The 20138-nt window shown below is 37.1% G+C and overlaps 1 protein-coding gene across 1 annotated transcript in view; it reads left to right on the top strand.

Annotated features, from left to right (window-relative positions):
- TRHDE (thyrotropin releasing hormone degrading enzyme) overlaps positions 1-20138 on the top strand; it is a 211339-nt gene that overhangs the window by 164446 nt on the left and 26755 nt on the right. Inside the window, exons 13-15 of the mRNA XM_005519367.3 lie at positions 14532-14679; positions 16746-16843; positions 17339-17446. Of these exons, the coding sequence (XP_005519424.3) occupies positions 14532-14679; positions 16746-16843; positions 17339-17446 (354 nt within the window). The remainder of the gene's footprint in view (positions 1-14531; positions 14680-16745; positions 16844-17338; positions 17447-20138) is intronic.

Raw genomic sequence — 20138 nt, 5'->3', positions numbered from 1 at the left:
ACTTGGGGATACTAGATCCGGCACCTTTTTCAGGGGTAACTACACGAGAGCCCTGTGAAGTCTTTCACAAGGTTTCACATTATAAAAACTTTGTTTTGTTAATGATGGTCTGCAGACTGCTGCTACATTTGGTCTTCATGCACTGTGGAGAAAAAGTAGTGGAGCTATAAATACATGTCTAGACACATGTGCATACATGGATATAACTCAAGAGGAAATATTCTTCCAATAGGGATATGTAGCTAGACTCCCATTTCCAGAGTCCTGTCAGTAGTGTTACCTTGAGTGTGTGCCTCATAAGCCAGTCTGATTGGAGGAAGGATCTGTTTGCAAACAGTAGATTCATGGTCTGTAGTTCAAGAGTAGCAGTAAGATATGTGGACCTGGCTAAACCTGCCATGCAGGGTATACTTCTTGTTAATCTTTGTTACGTTATCAATTTATCATCTTCCTATTTAAAAAAAAAAAACCCAAACAATTATAGTGATGCTGAAGTTATTCTGATTGACTGGCTGACAATATGGTAACTTTTTAGGAAAAGCTTGGTATTTTTTATTTTCATTCCCCTTCTCCCAGACAGAAACAAAGACCAGCAATAGGCATAATACTTACTATGTTCCTTTGTGATGAATAGGACTAAGAAGGTGTTAAGAGATTCTTAGCAGTGTGTTGAGGGCTCGTCTTGATGTCAAAGCATCAGAACTTTGCAGAATACAAAAGCAGCTGAAGAAGCTTTTGGTGGGACAGGTAATGGGAATTGAACCCTGATGCTGCAGTGTGGTGCAGCTTCTCCTGCTGTGTTTGGTGCTTTGATGTGACACAGCAGTGTTCCTAAAACAAGCTCTGAGGGCTATCAGAATAACACAGACACTTCCAATTTTCTGGAAAGGTCACTGTTCAAAAGGCCGCTGTCAGCCTAAAAGCAGCTTATCTTTCCCTCCCTTGGCTGCAAGGTGCAATGCAGAAAGTTGCCCCACTTTATTTTGGAGCAGTACCATAGTTGGATGTCATCTGCCTCATGGGTGCTGTGCTGGTTCAGTCTTGTGTCCGATGCACAGCCAGCATTTCTCCCTGCCCGTATGACATTACGTGATGGGGAGATCAAATGCGTACACTTGTCTCTGACTGTGACGTGAGAGAGGGCGAGGAACCTTATTGACCAGACATAGAAGTAGTAATTGGTAGTTCAGATCTGATTTCTGAGAAGACTGGCTGTTTTTAACAGTAATTCAGTCTTCAGTTTTGGTCCCTAGTTTAAATGATGTGTTTTCTTCTTGTCTACAACTATAAACATGCATATTTTGAGAGAGGGAAGAGAACTGTGGAATACATACTTTAATTCTAATCCTTAGCTATTTTTTTTAGTGCTAAAATAATGCAAAAATTAAAACATAATTTCTTAAATTCATGCTGGTTCTTTCAAAAGTTACTTCTAATGTAAACAGTTCATTTTACTGTACTGTGAAGACTGTATTTCTTCAAAATACCCCGCCCTTCTTAGAAATTTCTGAAGTACTTCCTAGTGCGCACCTGAACTTGATACAGATAATACCAAAAGGTTTTGGCTCAATTTTTTTCCACTATTATAATATTTTCTGTCCTGATATGATTAATTTACACTTGTAATAATGAATTAGTATTGTTATACTGCTAATTGATTTTATTTCTGGAACAAGTGCTGCTCTTCTCTTTTGTAAAATTTAGTAATATTTACATCTAGAGAAAAATGAAAAAAATTAAATATAAATTGTTTTGCAATGGCACATTTTATATTTTTAAAGGTGTTTTTGGTTTCGTTCCTCTGAGATGTTTATTATCCTTTTACTGTCCAGCATAGTGATTTCTTGAAAATAAACAACTATCAAGGAATATTTTAAGCTCTGTAGCTTTTAATTTCTTGGGGTTTTTCACCATTTTATATGGAAATACATTCCTTCATCTTCCTTCTTGCTGTATTTTGGTTTATATGACGTTCATCAAGGAGAGTTGAGTGGAATAATAACAACAAAAGAAAGTTACAACTCGTTTATTTTTCAGATTTTTAAGCCTAATTCTTGGTTGTAGTGCATGCACATACCCTTAAGATCTGAAAAGCTGTAGCCTTGGCAGAACACAGCTTATGCCAATTCATGTCCCATATTCTTGAGCAAGAATAGCACCTTGACGCTCCATCTTCCCTTCTTCTTGAAGATTCTTCAGCTTTTTGTTTGTACGAAGTTTCAGTAGAATTAAAAAATACATTGATTCTTGTAAATGATATAGAAAACATTGACCGAGAAAGCCCAGAAGCCATGAGAAGACAGAACACAACTGTGGTTCTCTTCTAAGCTTAAATGTAGCAGAGGGAAAATCAGGTAGCTCCAATAAGCAGTGTCACAATAAATAACAAAGGTCGAACTGTTTCATAAGGATGTCAGTAATGTTGTCAACTTCTCACATCTTTCTCTTTCCTTAGGATAAGGGGTCAGTTAGTGACTATGTGAGGTGGGATGCTTCCCAATTTTCTTTAGGCATCCCAAAAGTAGACCTGTAAATCTGACATTCTCACCTTGTAGTGTACTGACAGTTAATGGAGAGAAACATGTGCCTGACCTCTCAAAACCACTTAGCCACATAAGATAAATTGCTCACTTAATGTTAGAAGTGTTGTGTCACCCCTGGTTCTTCCTTGATGAGCTCTAAATCTTCATAAAAGATTTCCCTCATTAATTTATTGACCTAATCTAGTATTATGTGAAAGAAATAGGTCTGGTTTGTCTTTAATGTTAATCAGTACTGACTCAGATGTGACTGTGAATATCTCTTTTACTGTCATCTAAAATAGCTATTGTTGTGTCCAGCTCTGTAAGCACTGAATGAGAAAGCATGAAGCAGTGTCATTGGTAATTGTTCTTAGGCTCCATGGATGGATGACTGTGTTGGAGTGCTGTCCATTTCCATGCACAGATGAGGGGCAGATTGAGCCCCTAATCTCTTCAAATGAAGCTTGTTTCTGTAGGCTTCACAAATACGGAGAGCTGTATCAGAAATGGGCAACAAGACAAAAATGTACCGTCAAAATTTTCTGTGAACTGACTTCCATGTTGTAGATGGCCTTCTAAGTCTTCCTCTCTATCAGAATTTCCTACACCAGACCAAAACCAGGATCCTGGTGCAAATGGATATATGATGAGTGGTGATGGTTGTTTTCCTGCTGTTAAACAATTTGTTGTGGTTTTTTTCTTTCCAAGCTGTGAGTTCTGCTGACTCTATAAAACCAAGTCTGAGGTCAAGGGAAAAGGCAGTACCAACCTACTTTTCAATATATAAATCCAAGTTATCTCCCTTGCCACAAATTTATCTTTAACAGCTGGTACATTTGACTCCAAGATTGATTCCAGAAGTAAAATACTGAAGTAAGCTAATGCTGACTCCAGGTTACTTTCTCACCAACTTGTAGAGAGAAATTAATTTTAAAAGTAAGTCTTCCTTAATCAAGTATGGCTTTTTGGATCTGGAAAATCATGTATTTAGAACCCGCTATTTTACTGTTTCTTAAAAAATTAATTCCTGGTCGAGTCTTGACACTGAGGCAAAAAACATTTTATCCATTCAGCTACCTGAGGCAGCACCATCCCACGAAATGATTAGCTGTTCTTATATCTGGAAACTGAGAGTTGTCTCGTAACTAAGCCTGTAGTTCATCTGCTTCCATATAAAATCCAGAATTATTGCTGCTGAATTGGAAAAAAGTTTTCTTTAAATGTCTGGTGGAAATACATGCAAAGCAAAACTAAACTATGGAGATGGAATGATCATTGCTGTCTCCTTTCACAGAAACTGATTTCATTTCTTGTAACATTTGAAGTCTTCCAACATAAGTGGGTTAACTGGTTCCATGTTACACTTGTTTGTGTTACTTCAAGTCCTGTTTAGTGTAATGTTGGGAGAAGTCAAGGCATTTGAGGGCCCATGTGAAATGCTGGGTATGGATAATCAGTAGGTGACAAAGACAGAAATTCTCAGCGCAATTAATGTAATTCAAAATGCTTCAAAATTTCAACAGTCACATTCAGGGTTGTTGAGTTTGTTTTGTTGGGCTATTCAGAAAGAGTCATATAGGGTCCATTTAGGGTTAGTAAACTGCAGTTTTATTGTAGCCTTCATCTTTACTCCTGATTGCATTTTCTAATAGTTCAACTCAGACAAAAACGAGATGTGTTATGCAGCTCCCTTAATTAGTGCCTCTGAGTACCAGCTAAAGGAGTGAGTATTAGATCAATACTTTGTATCACGCTTGATTAATAGTGGTATAGATTTACTGTTTTAATAAATGAGGCCTCATCTGAATTATTTTAGCAGATGCCATAGTAGCTCCTATTCACTGTCAGGCAAATTTTGGTTATGGTTCACTAGCACTTGATTTAGATATGGTTTCCTAGAGAAGTTGTTTGGTTTCTTTTGACATAAATACTCTCTCAATGGGCCAAAGTAGCTGTGCCTTTTTTAGAGAAAATGGAAAGTTACAATTATTTTGAGGTAGCCATCATTCATTCCATATGCTGCACATCAGTCTCTATGTTCTGTGACATATCATGGCATTGGTATCTGCTTTATGTGGAGATAATGAATTTCAGCTAACATTTGTATGTGTTCATAACAAGAGGAATCAAAGCAATTCCTGCAACTAAGCACATTAAAAGTAAATTCTGCTTCTCTAGTATGTATCACTTGTGCAGCTGATCTTGTTGCATACCTAAGGCAGTAAAGGAAATCATACAGCACATTGCAGGGAAGTGTTGGTGCTGTGACAGCATCTTGAAAGATAGAAATAACTGCTGAGAGTCAGGGAAGAAGTTGAAGACTCTTCAGCATGTACTAAAAACCAACCCTGTTTGATTGACAAGATCTGACTGCAAAGTGTTTAGTGCAGAGAGAGGGTCTTGGTCTAGTCACATCCCAGCAAAATTTGCCTAAATTATTTCTGGTACTTCTGACTAATTATAGCAGTAATTGTTTTATCCTGTAAACTCCATTGACTCTGTTCTTAGCCAAACCAAGTATAAATTGTCAGGAAGACCTGACTCTGGTTTCAAGGGAGTGACAGAGTTATTTTTAGCTAATGGTTGTTAACTCATTGTATTTTTACCACATGGTCTTTGTCTCAGAGTTCAAGCTGGTCTCTGAAGTCAGCTTGGTGTGGATGTATCTTTGTTGAAGTGCAGCTGCCAGGGGCTGCTGTGTAATGAGAGGGGAAGAGAACAATCTCTGAAATTTGTTCTGGGAGCATTAATTGAACCAGATCTGAATTATGCTTCAAAAAATACTTGAGTTTGAGGTTAAATAAGAAGAGGAATTCATGAGTGGTGCTTGCTGAAAGCTTCTTTGCAATGTCAAGTACTGGAAACAGAGCTAAGAGCTGCAAATATGGCTTGAGGAATGTGTACTGCGGGCAGGGGGAAGTCTTTGTACAGCCTTAAAACCTGTGGCATTCTTTGGGGGCCCTATCCTCTCATAGCAAGCATACATCCATTCTCTTGGACCTAATCTCATTTACATAGCCCTTTTTCTTCCCCACAGCTGCCTGATCAGCCCTAATCTCTGCCTCCAACTGTCCTTTCAAAACAAGCAGCTCTTTTTGACCCCTTACCCCAGAACCTGATTACTTTCCTTTCTGTGGGTCTGACAGGACTAGTATGGAGAGCAAAAGATCCTTCTATGTCGCATTCCACAACCGCAGGATCATGTCCAGAGAAGCTGCAGTTACCAGGAGCCAGCATGGGACACCAACGAGACGGGCTTCTGTTCATGAAACCATTTATTCAGCATGGGAACACTCAGATCCAAAGACAGAGAGCCCCAAACAGAGGCAGGGTGATGGGTTTTGAGGGACAGAACCAGGGTGGAGTTCAGGGTCAGAGACTACTAGGAACACAGGGTAGAAACCCCAGGGGCTCAAACACAATCAGAACTCCTGGGCCGCCCCCAACGAGGGGTCTGGGGTGGGGCAACTTCATCCAGGCCTCACATGGCCCATCCCCCAAACCAAAAGGTCAAAATTCACACTAGCTAGGCCTTACAGCCCTGCCTCCACTTTAACAATGCTTATCTCAAACTAAATCTTTGCCTCCTTGAGGCACCTCACGACACTGCTACATTTGTTAAGGTAGCAAAAACAAGCCACTCTGAGAAGCTGATCTAAAGTCGCTGATCTAAACACCTTGACTTTCCTATAGCATTAGCAGAGGGTATACAAATGAAGGCATAAACCAGCTTTTCTAGTTGTAAAAGACAATACTGATGCCTCATTATCATAAAGCAAGAAGTCTGCTATCACAAGCTGCTCACTGCTTTGCCTGCTGTTTTGACCTGACCACACCATTGCTTCTCAGAAATGATCTAATTTTTGAGATTATTTGATTGCTGTTGACCAGGATTGTTGTCTAGAGGAGGTCTGGTCTTTGTCCATGTATGTTCTGTCTGCTGGAATGATGTAATAGATTAGCTCCTTCCTGTCTGGCTATAAGTGTGTTTTCCTCCAGAAATCAAGCAATAAATGACAGGAAGGACTGTGTTATGACTAAGGCAGAGGGACTGAAGAAACCTGGGATGCTGTTTCTGTTGTAGCCTTCCTAGGTGATCTTAGTAAAATCATTTAAATTGTTTGTGTGTTCCTCCTCTCTGCAAAATGGAGATAAGAGAATAGGTGAGGGTTTAAGAGAATTTCAGAGAATCTTTTTATTATGTTTATTGGGAATTGTCTTTAGAAAAGGAATATCCAGTTCTGTAGATATTCTGGCAAACATAATTTGGATTGTGTGTGTGTGTTTTCAAGATTGGAATTCTGTGCTATCTGTATGAAGTTTCTAGCTTTTAAACACATATTTCACTTGGCTGACTGATATGCGAATTATAAACATTAGACCAGGCAAACAGGGAATGATGAAAAAGTATTGTGCATAATAATAAACTAACTCAATTTTGATTCTGCTCAGACATGCTCTCATAGATACCATCACCTGTTGACAACTTAATGAATAGAAAAGCTGTTTCATTCTACCCTTCCCAACAAAAATCACCAAGAAAATAAATAACACTTAGTTGTTGAATCGTCTGAAATTGATGTCTATTAGCTCCTGAAATACATTCAAATTTCTTTACTTAATTTAACTCTGTGAATTACATACTTCTCAAAAATCATGGTTTCATGATGATGAAAAAAATGACATACCTTACTGCATAGCCTTAATTTTTAGCATTGAGATTATTCCTTTTCTTCTTGTATTACTCCTTTTTAAATAATTTTTCTTTCATTTGGGGAAGAAGAGGAAGGGAGAGATTGTGAACTACAGTTTGAAGGAGTTTTTTTAAGAAGCATAGAGGGGTTTAGATTTGGGGTTTTCTTCTATTTTCAACAGAGGTGAGTAATTCAAATCAATATTATTCTTTGCCTGTGTGGCAACTCTAAAACTGTACTAGATAATTTAAGCCACATAATTACATTGAATTCGAACCATTCTTTGTAGGATGCTTCAAATGCTCTTGTGTGGAGTTGAATGTCACTTGAAGAGTCCTTAAGTATTTTGCATGTGAGAAAACATAATAAGAAGCAGGCTTCACTTAAAACTGTCTTACTATCTGAATCTTTCAATGTTGGAGAGATTGAATGCTAATTGAATGCTAAATGTAGTTTTTAAAGTGATCTTGTAAGCCAAAACTTGCTGTTGTATTCATCAAAGAGCAGATACGCATTCCTCTCCTGTTTATATGGAAGTCCATAGCTGGTACAGCTCATAATGCCTCCATCAAGTCATTTTGGCATCTTAGAAAAATAAAGTCCTTACACGGTCCTTATATAAAGTCAGTTCAATCCTGAGGGAAGGATGAGGTAATTATTCTTTGATAAAAGAGATCACAGGGCCTTTTTTACAGATGGTCCATTAGTTTTCTATGATAAAGCATTCTTTCTGTAGCTTCTGTGGTTGAACATGGATGCCAGTCTTCCTAAGTTTTTAATTGTTGACTTCTAGCCTTCAGCAGGAGTTGAAGGGGAAATCTGTGACTTTACAAGAGTTAATTTTCTAGTTGTATGGGACACCTTGCCCAAAGCTTTTTTCACATGTCAGGGTTCAACATACATGTTTTTACTCAGCTATCAAGGAATTGCTGTTAAAGGACTCTGGGAAAGAATATCCTGAATACATTGGTGGAGTCACCAGTCCTTGACAGGTCCTGAAAAAATGAAAAAGCAAATATAGTTTTATGTGGATGTTCATTGGTGCCAAGTTTCTCTGTGATTTATTCTAATCCACACACTTGACTGGTAAGGTAAAAGAATGAATCAATTATTAAGAATCCTAACTTTAAACTGTCTCTAAGAGTTAATGAGTATAGTCTAATTATTCATGTATTGCACATGCACAGAAACAGAACTGATGCTAATCTGAGTTGCACATCTGTGTTCTGAAGAGCTATGTTTTACCCCTTAAAAATTACCCAGAAAAAAAGCTAGTCATGTTTTACACATTTCTAAGAAACAGATGAAACAGGGTGAGTTTTAAATCAGCAGCAAGTAAATCACCTCATTTCCATTGTTTCTGTAATGCAGACCAGTTTGCTGCCAGCTTGGATTTTCTAATTTTGATTTAAACACATGACTTATAATGTCTTCGTTGGGTGGTGGGACTAAAGGATTTATGGTGCCCTTGTATGTGGGACTCTCATCACTGTACGGCAACCCTGTCGTTTTTGTGACAGAATCTGTTTGACTGCTGCTGGATTTATGATAGAAATAATTCAGAACAGAGTAATAATTTTCCCTTGGCAATTACACTACCATTTGGTACTTTGTCCCTAAGGGGAAAATGAATGTGCTGGGATCTGTCCATAAGTTCAGTGGCTCAGTGAAAAGAACAAATCAAGGTCAGAATGCAGTTGAATACACACTAGTGTTTCATAATATAATCTAGATCTTCTGCTTTTATCTGATTCATTAAAAGCTCATGAAATTTAAAGATTATTTTTTGACTGTCATGAGGTTTATATTGGGAATGCTTTGTGAGGGATATTTTGTTACCATGTTCAGTACTTCCTTTTTCTTTTCATTGCCTCTTTTCTCTGTAGCAGTGGCCACTTCAGCAACTTCTTCAGTGTAAGCAGGATAGTACCTTGCTAAGCATTGGTGCTTATGATATTATATGATATGATATCATAAACCACATAATAGTTATATATAACTAATGGAAAATCTTTTTCCACATCTGTCCTTTCATAAAAATGATAGATCACGTTTTCAATACAGTTTGTCAGCGGTCTCCTTCGGCATGAAAAACCTGCTGAATCAGGATGTTTGTCTAGAAGTAATTTGTCTAATAACTAAACCAGATCTTTTTGCCAGTCCATGTTCCTGTTCTCCCGTTCTCCCCTTCAGTTGGCAGGCAACTGTGAAATCAGGAACATAGATAATAAGACAAAACTCATGTGGTGCTGTGTTTCTTAACACATACTCTCGTGTGTAGTGGTGGCTACCCAATGATTGACGTGGTGGTAAACTGATCGGTCAGGAGAGTTACATAAAAATTGATAAAGCAATGAAGCATCTCAAATGTGATCTTTTTGGGTAAGTTTTGCTTTTGTAGGCATGTGTTTCAAAACTCAATAATGGGTAAAGTTGGCTTAGAGAGGGCTTGTAGAGGCTGTTTTAAGTCTAGGCTGCTTTCTGCATGACCCGTGATGTTGAATCAAAACTCTCTAATCTGAAATACTATAAAGAGGAACGTCTGCTTTTTGTAGTTTATACTGAAGATATGTAAACAGCAGATCATCTGATATATATCATGAAGTGGATCTGTTGGTACTCTTCTCTGAATATTTACAGGGCAAAAGATCAGAGCTATGATATTCTTATCTTCTCTTGGCAGAGAAGTACTGAAATAGAAGTGTTCCTTGGTAGAGGCCTATATAAACAAAACAAATTTCTGTCAGGAATGACACTGGTACAAATCTGCTTTGGGTAGGGAGCCACTAGATGAATTCTTAAGGCTCTTTTAATTCCAGATACTCTAGATGAAGTTTTGTAAACTTTTTAACCCTGCCCTTGAGAAATGTTTTACCTGAACATCAGTAAGCTTTCAGACACTGTTGATGTATCAATGCTGTTTGATTTAACTATTTTATCTGTTACAATACTTGCCAAAACTATCCCAGGTTCCTCTGCAGAGTCTTTTAAGGAGGAGATACATGCTTGCTAAGATTCTCCGGTGGCTACTGGAGACATACCTAGAGAAAACTGTGTCTCAGACTAGGCATAAGATTGGACATCACGGTATTTCTGTGGTGATTATGCTTGTTACCTGGTTTCAATATAGCTCATAATCAGTTCTTCCCCTAGTGACAGACAATATTTCAATTTTTCTCCAAGATGGCTAGGCTAGAAAAGAACTTTGTCTCTTAGCCCTGACTCTCATGCATTTGGACTTTGACAGGCAATATGTGATAGTAATTTTGCTGGACTTAAGGATAGCAATATGATTGATGGCTAAAAAGACACAAGAAAAATAAGGATTTCTGTCACTGACCTTCCAGTGACTTTCTTGAAAGAGAGAGTAATAAGTCAGGCTGCACGTGTAGAGTATGTATTAACTTACACTTTGTAGTACCTTTGAGTAAATATTTCTAGGCAATTACATGACAGGGAAAATTATTTTACAGTTTTGCTTTTGATGGGAAGGTTGCTGCTTTTAGTTTTCTTATTATTGTTATAATAATTGTGAAACATTTCTGTTCAGCATTTCCACAGATCAGTGTTTTTCCAAGAGTTCACAGAGATACTTAGAACAAACTCCTTCTCCGTTCTGCCTTCTTTCCTCATTTTGGTTATTGTCCTACTCCATAAATGCTTTTGCTGACCAGGTCCTATGTAACCATCTTTGAACCTAGTTCTTCCAGGCTAGTGAAAGAGAATCCTAGAATCATGCCAGCACCCTTTGTCTGGTTTGCCACTGTTCAGGTGAGCACAGTGCATCTTGCTGAATGCAGTATTCCCTGGGAAAAAGGAGTCTTGAAGTCACTTTTAGCACTGGACAAGCTTTTAGTGTAAACTAAAAGAGTGTGATTGTACTAAAATACAAAAGTTAAGAAACCAGCTGTGCTTTGTGAAGATGCAGAATGTTAGAGCATAGTTACATAGTTCACCACACAGTCATGCTGCTTTATTGAGGTTCTGTCTTCTGCTGAACTGCTTGTCATGGTAGTCATGCTACCTCCTGGGAAACTTCACACAGGTCCTAGATCTGTGATCTGGATTTTAGGACTTCTTACACATTTTATGGTTCATGGTTTACCTATTTTATGGTTTAGGGTAAGAGTTTCTCTTTATATCCTACTTTCTCAACTATGAATGTAAAAAATTAACAGCCTTAGTGTTTGGCCTTACCCTTACTAAAATATTTCTTTTTTTTTTTTTCTTTTTTTTTTCTTTTCTTCCCTGAATGAAAATACTCCTCAAGGTATTAAAACAGTAGTATGCAGTTAATAATTTATAACATGCATGTTATATGCCACTCCTTATGCAAAAAGGTGAAACATTAAATGTACTGACTTACGAGTACAATAAATTGTACTTATATAATAGATAATAATTAATACAATTAATAATTATATAAGTACAATAATGTACTTACAGAAGCTATTTAATTCCAAATAGTCTCGGAGGGCAGTGTATTTGGAGTAAAAAAGTTCATAAACATGGCTTAGCAACTAGGGTACAAGGGTAGAGCTATCATGGTTTTCTGTGGGCATCCATGAAATAAAATAGTGTAAAATATAAAGAAAATTCTGCCAAGGTAATGTTCCTGAAGCACTTATGCTCTCTTCAGGAAAGCTGCTGTCTTAACTGCCATTGTAAGAGGATTTGAGATATGTCTGTGCTTAAGTTCTCTCAGAGGTTCATCTTAGCACCTTTACTGGCCAGCACATGCTGACAGAAGAGTTTAATTCTAGCAGCCATAACCACTTTTCCTCTAAACCATGATCTGAAGTGATGAATTTGTTGTCATTTATATAATAATGACAAGAATCTCCCTTCAGCCCCAAGTATCCTTCATTTGCCTTCATCCCCAAGAATCTCCCTTCATCCCAACTCTGGGGATGGATTGGTTGATGTGTGGTTGAGGGGCTGATTCTGATGATACTGGACATAAACTCTTCTAGGGTCATACCCAGAAAGAGAAGAAGGGTGGGGAGTAAACAGGGAAAAAATCTAACTTTACCACAACCTGTTTGTGTAAGTTGCACAATACTCTTAGGGAAATGATAGGAAAAGTGAGAGTCAGGGGGTGAGACAGGCATAATTGCATAGTCTGATAAATTTGGAAGTCAAAAGCAGTGAGTGATGAGAGCAACAGCTGTTGTGAACAGGATGAGTGAGTATCATCATCTAAGAATCATGATTTTGAAACTCACCAGGAAGCTCTGAGCCCAGGAATAAGAGATCGATCTCTGAGTTCGCTTCTTACGTGTCTTTATGGAGAAATTAAGCTTAAAAAGAAATAATCTCTCTTGCAGTGTTGATTTCCTTTTTGCACTTAATATAAGTAGATTTAAGTTCAAAATATGAACTTAAATGTCCATTAGTGCAGCTATAATAAACATTAATCTGTTTATTCCTTAAGCAGCATGTTTCCTAGAGCTATTCCTCTTGCTCCTAACTCCACACTTTTTCATGTCAATCAAATTATCAGTAAAAATAATCACAAATTCTTTTAGAAACTAATTATGTATATGCAACTTAAAACAGTTTACCTCTTTGCTAACTTTATCTTCAAGATTTTTAACTGCAGTCAATCCAGCATGCTTCTGGCTCCATTAATTAGGTTTAGAATTCTTTACAAAGTATTAAGACGTAGAACTCAATGATATTCTGCTGCCTCGCAAACAAGACCTATAAAATGGAGTAACATTCTGTCTTCAGATGCATTGGACTTTGTCCACTGCCTACTCTAAAAGCTTTACCTCCTTAATTTCATATCTGCTCAGTTCCTCAGTTGGCACAGTGGGCTCCCCAAGTGATCTTGTTTTTAGTACTGGAGTATGTGCTGGAACCAGGTTGAATACAGAGCTGATAAAATGTGGACAAAAATTACATGAAGCAGACTGGAGGGTGGGATGGATACTTTTGAAATCTGTTACATGAACTCACTTCTTTCCTGAGAACATGAAGGGAACAGAGTGTAATTCTTCCAATAGAGAGTGTAAAAAATGAAGGCTTGCAAGATGTGATGCACGTTGCAAGGAAGCAAACTATTTCAAGCAGCAAGGCAATTTTTACATGTTACTACAGCAGAGATAAAAATTTATATTAACATGTATATTAACATAATGGTTAATTTCTGTACTAATGTGTGTAATTTTATTTGTTTGCTATATATTTGCATTTCTGCCGCATTGATGGAAATTAAAGGAACATTTGCAATGAAAGGAGAAAAACTAGTCTATGAATCTATATCATACTGTGGCTTATTAAATTGAACTGTGTGGAATCTACATTGCTGATTTGAACTGTTTCATGAAAAGAGAACCATTATCTCCTCTCTAGGTAGATAGTTAACTCCTTTTGATTTAAACAACTGCATTGGGAGAAGAGTATACAGTGTGTTTCTGGGAAGTTCACACCCACAGGGTTGCACTTTGTTTCTGCAGTCTGGATAGTTAAGAAAAAGTGCTGTTCTGAAAAAGAAAGTGAAAGCAAAAGCTAAAGCTTGGCATTTTCTGTATTTGTTTTTTAAAGTAATTTTCAAATGCTTGTGTCTGTATTGCATTTTACGTGTAATGCTATTATTTCAGAACCTGTCCTGTACCCCCCTACGCTTTTTCTTGTGCAGGGGGAGGTCTTGGGATAAAATTTTAGCTGGTTGATTTATAAACACCTAAAAAAATCCGTAATTTATGTGCAAAGTGCTGGAACATCCTGAGCCAAAGTGATGTCACTGGATAAGTCCTTCCAAGGTGGCTTAAGGTGGATAGAAGACAAGGCAGTTCTAAAGGAGAGAGAAAAGAATGAGGACAATAACTGTAACTAAAGCTTCTTCTTCAGCATTAGTTCCTTTCAATTGCTGATGGTCAGTAGAAATGTTTTCTCAAGCAAAATGCCCTCGGTTGTTGATTTTATGCATTCAGCTTTCTATCTTACAAATCAACAAAGCAACACCTTCCTTTTGTTTTGGATATTTTTATTTTTTTTCCCTTAAAGACAGTTACTTTTTCATTCATGTCTTTCATAGCCACAGGAATCCGTTCAAAGTAGGGATAGCTTGTCTGGTTTTCTTTCCTGTATATTCATACCTCACTTCATCAAGTCAGTATGCTTCTGTGTGTTGGGAGAGACTGCAAGTTGCTGGTTGTGTATAAGGTTGATTTTTATGTCATTTAAGTGGGATGAGTTTATCATGTTTTTCTGCATTTTAATTTCATTTTGGAAAAACAGGAAGTTGTTTATGCCCCATTGTGAATATCTTCTGAAAACCTATTTAATACTAACTTTTTTTATTGTGCAGAGCTGGTTATTTGCCTCAGAATATTCCTTTGGAGATTATGAAGTATCTTTCAGAGGAAAAAGATTTCCTGCCTTGGCATGCTGCCAGCCGAGCTCTTTATCCTCTAGATAAATTGCTGGACCGTACAGAAAACTACAATATCTTCAATGTAAGAGACAGTCTTTCTCTCTTTCTTCCTCTAGTTCTTCCTTTCTTTCCCTCACTCTCTCCATCTGTCTTTTCTTCCTGCCTTTCTTCCTTTCGCCTCTTACTCTCTCATATTATTGCCAAGATTTGAACTGTTCCCCAGTCAGATACTGTAAATGACCTAGGGATATTAATTTCCTTCCTAATTACTCTTCATTTAAACATAGCAATTATCAAGCTTTGGTTCATTTGCATTTGAACAGTGATAACTGTTGTTTGAGGCATATATGACTAGGGGAAGGAAAGGTAATTATCCCTCATGTAAAATGTTATGACAAATAAAGTATTTCACTTAAAAGAGTCAAAGTACTCTATTTCCAGATTTTCTCTTTTTAGGAGCCCCACAGTGATACTTAGGTGGGTGCCCAAGATCAGCAAGAACAGCAAATATAGGCACAACTGAACCTGCAACTAAAGCAAAGATTTGTAGTCATTATTTCATCCCAAAATCCATGGTGAATTCAATGCAGTTACCTTAATTAACAAGAATTAGATCACCGTTGAGTCAAAAGCCCATTCATAATTGTGTCCAAAGGGATAGCAGTAATAGCTTGCAAAAGATAATTAAGATAGACATGGCAAATATTTTAACATTTACCTGTAGCTGCACTGAAGCATGGTTTATGAAGTACACAGGATTTCACTGGAGCCAATGACAATTACAAACTCTTGGGGTTTTTATTCACTATGAATTTTATGTAGTCTACATATTTTCAACAGCCAGCATACGGTAACTTTATGTAATGTTGTAAAGCCTTCAAATAAAGGAGGTTTTTAAAGCCTGAAATGCCTAAGGATGCTTTTTTCTTCTTAAATGTATATTTGTATGTATGTGACCACAGACACCATGCTCAGAGAGGAGAAAGTTAGAAGTCATTGTATGTATATATGTAGAAGTTAATACATATATAGATACATAGATACACACACATACACATGTACACAGTTACGTGATGACATGGAAAATTATTTTTGTAGAACATATACTATGCCTACATGCAAACCATAATGTAAAATGCAATTGAAATAATTTGCATATTTAGTCTGCTGTTAACTACAAAGAAAAATTCTTAGGAGTCTGCCATTGCTATTTAACTTTTAAACATGGTTGTGTAAGGAAAACACAATTTTAATAAATAAAACCAGTAAAATTCACAACTGGGTGATGTTTTATCACTACTGATGGGAGTTTTGAAAGCTGAGGTGATAGCAGAGGAAATAAAAAGTCTTTTTAGTCAAAGAATAACGTATCTGGTAGAGAAAGCTGCAGTATGAATCTTCTTTTGTGTTGACATATATACATGCCTATGCATCTGTAATAATAAAATAGATGCTCTCCTATGCAGTTCTGTATATCTCAGTTCTATTTTTCAAATTGGTGAATTCCGCTGCAAGAAGATTACAATGACAGTGGTTTTCTTCAAAACTGGTCAGAATATGTAAATGTGTCCTCTGTGTAAAAAGTAGAAGTCAGTAAAATATAACTTGTGCTTATTTTGTTCCTTAAGCACACCAGGAGAGTAAACTTAAAGCACAGTGTCATTAAGTGTACAAAGCTTATTTGCAGCCACATTGTTATATATTCTGAAGTTAATTGACTGTACTGACATAATGTTTTTGCCATGGCTATGGATATTAAAACAGTGTTCTTTTAAAAGTGATCATGCACAGTTTAGTCAGGATTGGCCACAAAGTAGAAATTAAGCTATTGACACCCTTGTAATTTTTCAGCTGTGCATTGTGAGTTCAAAGTAGCATGTAATAAAATTTTGAAATTCATGGATTTTATAACAATTGTTATAAATATTGCACACAATGTTGTCTTATACTAGGCATCTAATCAAGATTGCTTCTTACTATAGCAGTGAAGGAAGATTATAAGTGGATAAGTAGCTTTGCTAAATCTTTGGAACTGGACATTATTTGAGGGTACAAAGAGAAGACCGAACCTTACTAGTCAGCAGTATTTCAATTTTAAGTAAAATAAATGATTTTTAACGTTAAATATACTTCTCTTTTTCTCCTCAGGAGTATATATTAAGACAAGTGGCGTCAATGTATCTGAAGCTTGGATGGCCAACGAACAATTTAAACAAATCACTTGTTCAAGCATCATACCAACATGAGTACTGATATATTTACTTTTTAATTATTTATTTGTGAAATATAATTACATAAATGCACCCTCCTAAAATTTAATCATGTTTAGCATAAATCAGTCATAATTCCTTAGCTGGGTCACCCTTCCATTTTTTCCTTTCTGGGTTGCAGGGAGAGCAGAAAGATGCTGTGAGATTAATTAATTTTTCTTTCTTAAGTTAGGACAACATGGTTTACTAAGCCCTAACTTAATATCTGACTCCACTGGATTTCTTAGAACTTGCACCACATGTGACTGCAGAGGTTGGGAAGAGTGCCTAAGTGTAAATGGGGTCTGGTTTTGATCCATGACCTTTCTTTAATTGTTGCAGGCATTAAGCTGACACTGCGATTTGTAAAGCCAGATTCTCTTTGATATGTTGCCCAACTACTGTTTGCTGTCACTGTTATAAGAATAGTTTTTTGTAAACATTGAAACACATTTGTTAATGCAGCCTTATTGCTTTTTTTAATTTGGACAGAGAGTTGCGTCGGGAAGTCATCATGTTGGCCTGCAGCTTCGGGAACAAACACTGTCACCAGCAGGCTGCAACGTTAATCTCTGACTGGATTTCTAGCAATAGGAACCGGTAAGTGGAGCTGAAATGTGTATCTCACATTTCTCCTACTGAGAGGCAGTACAGCTCTTCCTTTCCTGCCTGCCCTGTCTGCTGTGCCCTGTTTTGCGAAGGTTTTTTTTTACAGGAGGAAGAAGAGGCTGCTGGCTGTCATTTAAAAATGTCTGTGGGGCTTCAGAATGAATTATTTGACTTTGCATATGAGTTGGTGGAGGGGATCTGCCCACTCCTGATAAATTACTGTTGGATAATTCTGTGCTAGAAGATGAGAAGATGGGTTTTAAGGATGGATTTAAAGAAAGAAAGATGAGTGAACACCATCTTGTCAGATATTCATGAAACCTGTGTTGGGGTAAGAGAGCAGAAGGTGCTAAACATTTAAAGAAGTGAGAGAGGTTAGAGACAGAAGGACTGAGAAGTAAGGAAGGAGATGTGTTGAAAATTAATGTAATTCAGGAATACATGGAAAAGCTCATGTAGGGTTTCAGAGAGCAGATAATATTAGAGCCAATGCCTTGAGCATCAGCAGCACTGTAGTGGTTTGACAGCAAGTATGTTAAGTTAGGCTGTCAAGACACAGGTTTATTCAGCTGAGGCAAAGGGACATGGGGCATGGATAGTGTATGAAGTTTATCTTTTAAAGGAAAGCATCTAAGAAATACAAAATAACTGAAATTTCAAATATTTAAGTGTGTAGTGATCTATGGACAATGAGATGAGTGTAGAGTATAGGTTAGGACCACAACTTCTTTAGAAAGAATAGTGGATTTTCTGATTATGTGAAATATTTGCACTGTACACATTTGTACATGGCATGATATTTTGGTTTAAAAGAGAATATTTTACTTTCAACTACAAAAGAAGAAGATAAGAGAAAAAGTCTCTCATTTTTAGTTGCAGTCTTGTATTAGCTCAGCAAAATGATCAGATCTCTGTAGCCATACAAGCAAGCAGGATTTTTCAGAGAGTTCTTGGACTTGTTGGTGTTTGTTTGCAATTAATTTATCTCTGTCTGTCTTTGTAATCTTTAAAAATCCTTTACAGGCATACCCAGTTACATATGTATCCAAGGGTGTTTTAAAACCAGCCATGAAGGGAAATTATTTTCCTGTATGGCTTTGAAACTTCTGGGAAAAAAATAGCTTGAAACTATGACTATGTAGCTTTAAGTAAGATGTGTATGAGGTGGAGGGTTTTCTTGTGTAAGGTGATAGCAGATATATTTACTATGAAATACCCCAGGGTTTTATATGAATTCTTATCATAAGCAGCAACAATCGGTATGAAGCTATTCAAAGAGGCAATTAAAGAGAAAGAATCACTGGAAACAGTCTGCAAAAGTAATTTACTTAGATATTCATTTGCAAAATTAGTTAATCAAACCTAGCATTACCTATTAGCATGCACAGCAGTAGATTATTCAGTGTTAAAAAAGCTGTCACCCTGCAAAGCTACCTGCCTGTGTCTTTCCAATAGGATTAAGAAAGGAGGCATCAGAAAAGAAAAAACATAACAAAACACGAGCTTATTGCTCTGCTAACAGTAGCAAGAGAGAAAAAGAATAAATATAAGGAGCTGTCTAAAGATTCATCTTAGCCTTTCAATGGGGCCATTTTGGTAGCAGAAGATTGTGGTTGCCAGCATATGATGAGTATTATGATAAAAGCACCACAGCAGGGCAGAGGAGAATAGCTACTAAGTTAAAGCAATATGTTTCTCAAAGGAACTGCACAGTTTTGAAAAATGGCTGCAGCAGATAATATAATTACAGAATAGAGATTGACAGACAGCCGATAAATAGGGGAACAGTTGGCAAAGAAGATAGAGACACGGTCATTTATTTTTTAAGATTGTAGGATTTGTTCAGTCCCTCACTCCAGAATTTCTCAGTTTTCTCAGAGCAGTCTCACATCTTGAATGTAACTAATATATGAGCAAAACTCATTTCCTATCTACTTACATTGAAACAACATTAAAAACACTACCACTAAAGCAGCTCAGTAAGCATAAAATCAGCTTGTGTTTCACAATAACAGCATTTGCAGGGTATGTCAGCGTTGTCTCAGGAATGTTCAGATCCTGTTGAATCAGGCCTATCCTGTAGCACCTTTACTCAGTTTAAGCTAACTTGGACTGAAACCTGAAAGTAAAGCAAGGGCTCTTTTTCTTTTTTACCAAGAAACCGATGATTCCACAATCAGGACTCAATTAGCATGGTGTTTGAGTTATGCTTCTGCCTCTTCTAGCACTTCAGAGACAGTAACTAGCTCAAGTGCAAAGGGCAAGCAGATAAGTACAAGATATATGCAGAGAGCACATCTAAGAGGTGCCATTTTCTGTTCTTTCTCATCAATCAAGTGTTTTGCTTAGTTTGATGCCCTTAACAGCTGTTTGTAAATTTGCTGTAAACAGCCTCCTCAGAACCTGTAAGATTCTCTCAGAGCTTGTTTCCTCACAAAGAAGGAAAAACTCATGTTGCTCCTCTTTCTCTAGACTTCTCTGACAACAGTGAGAAAAGCTGGTGACAGGTACAGAAACTCTATGTATTCTTGCCTATTCCATTCCTTATCAACAATTACTATAAATGGTCTTGGGTTTGCCATTCCCTCTTCTGAAAAAGAACCATGTAATTGACTGATGATTACAGAAAGCTTGGTTTTGGTGGGTTTGCATAGCTAGAGCACAAAAACAGAGTTCCAGAGAG

This window comes from Pseudopodoces humilis, chromosome 5 (genome assembly GCF_049639895.1).
Source record: "Pseudopodoces humilis isolate 2021_Gansu_Grassland_sample_001 chromosome 5, ASM4963989v1, whole genome shotgun sequence".
Classification (NCBI taxonomy): domain Eukaryota; kingdom Metazoa; phylum Chordata; class Aves; order Passeriformes; family Paridae; genus Pseudopodoces; species Pseudopodoces humilis.
The sequence above is the reverse complement of the archived record's forward strand: the minus strand, read 5'-3'. Positions and strand labels throughout refer to the sequence as shown.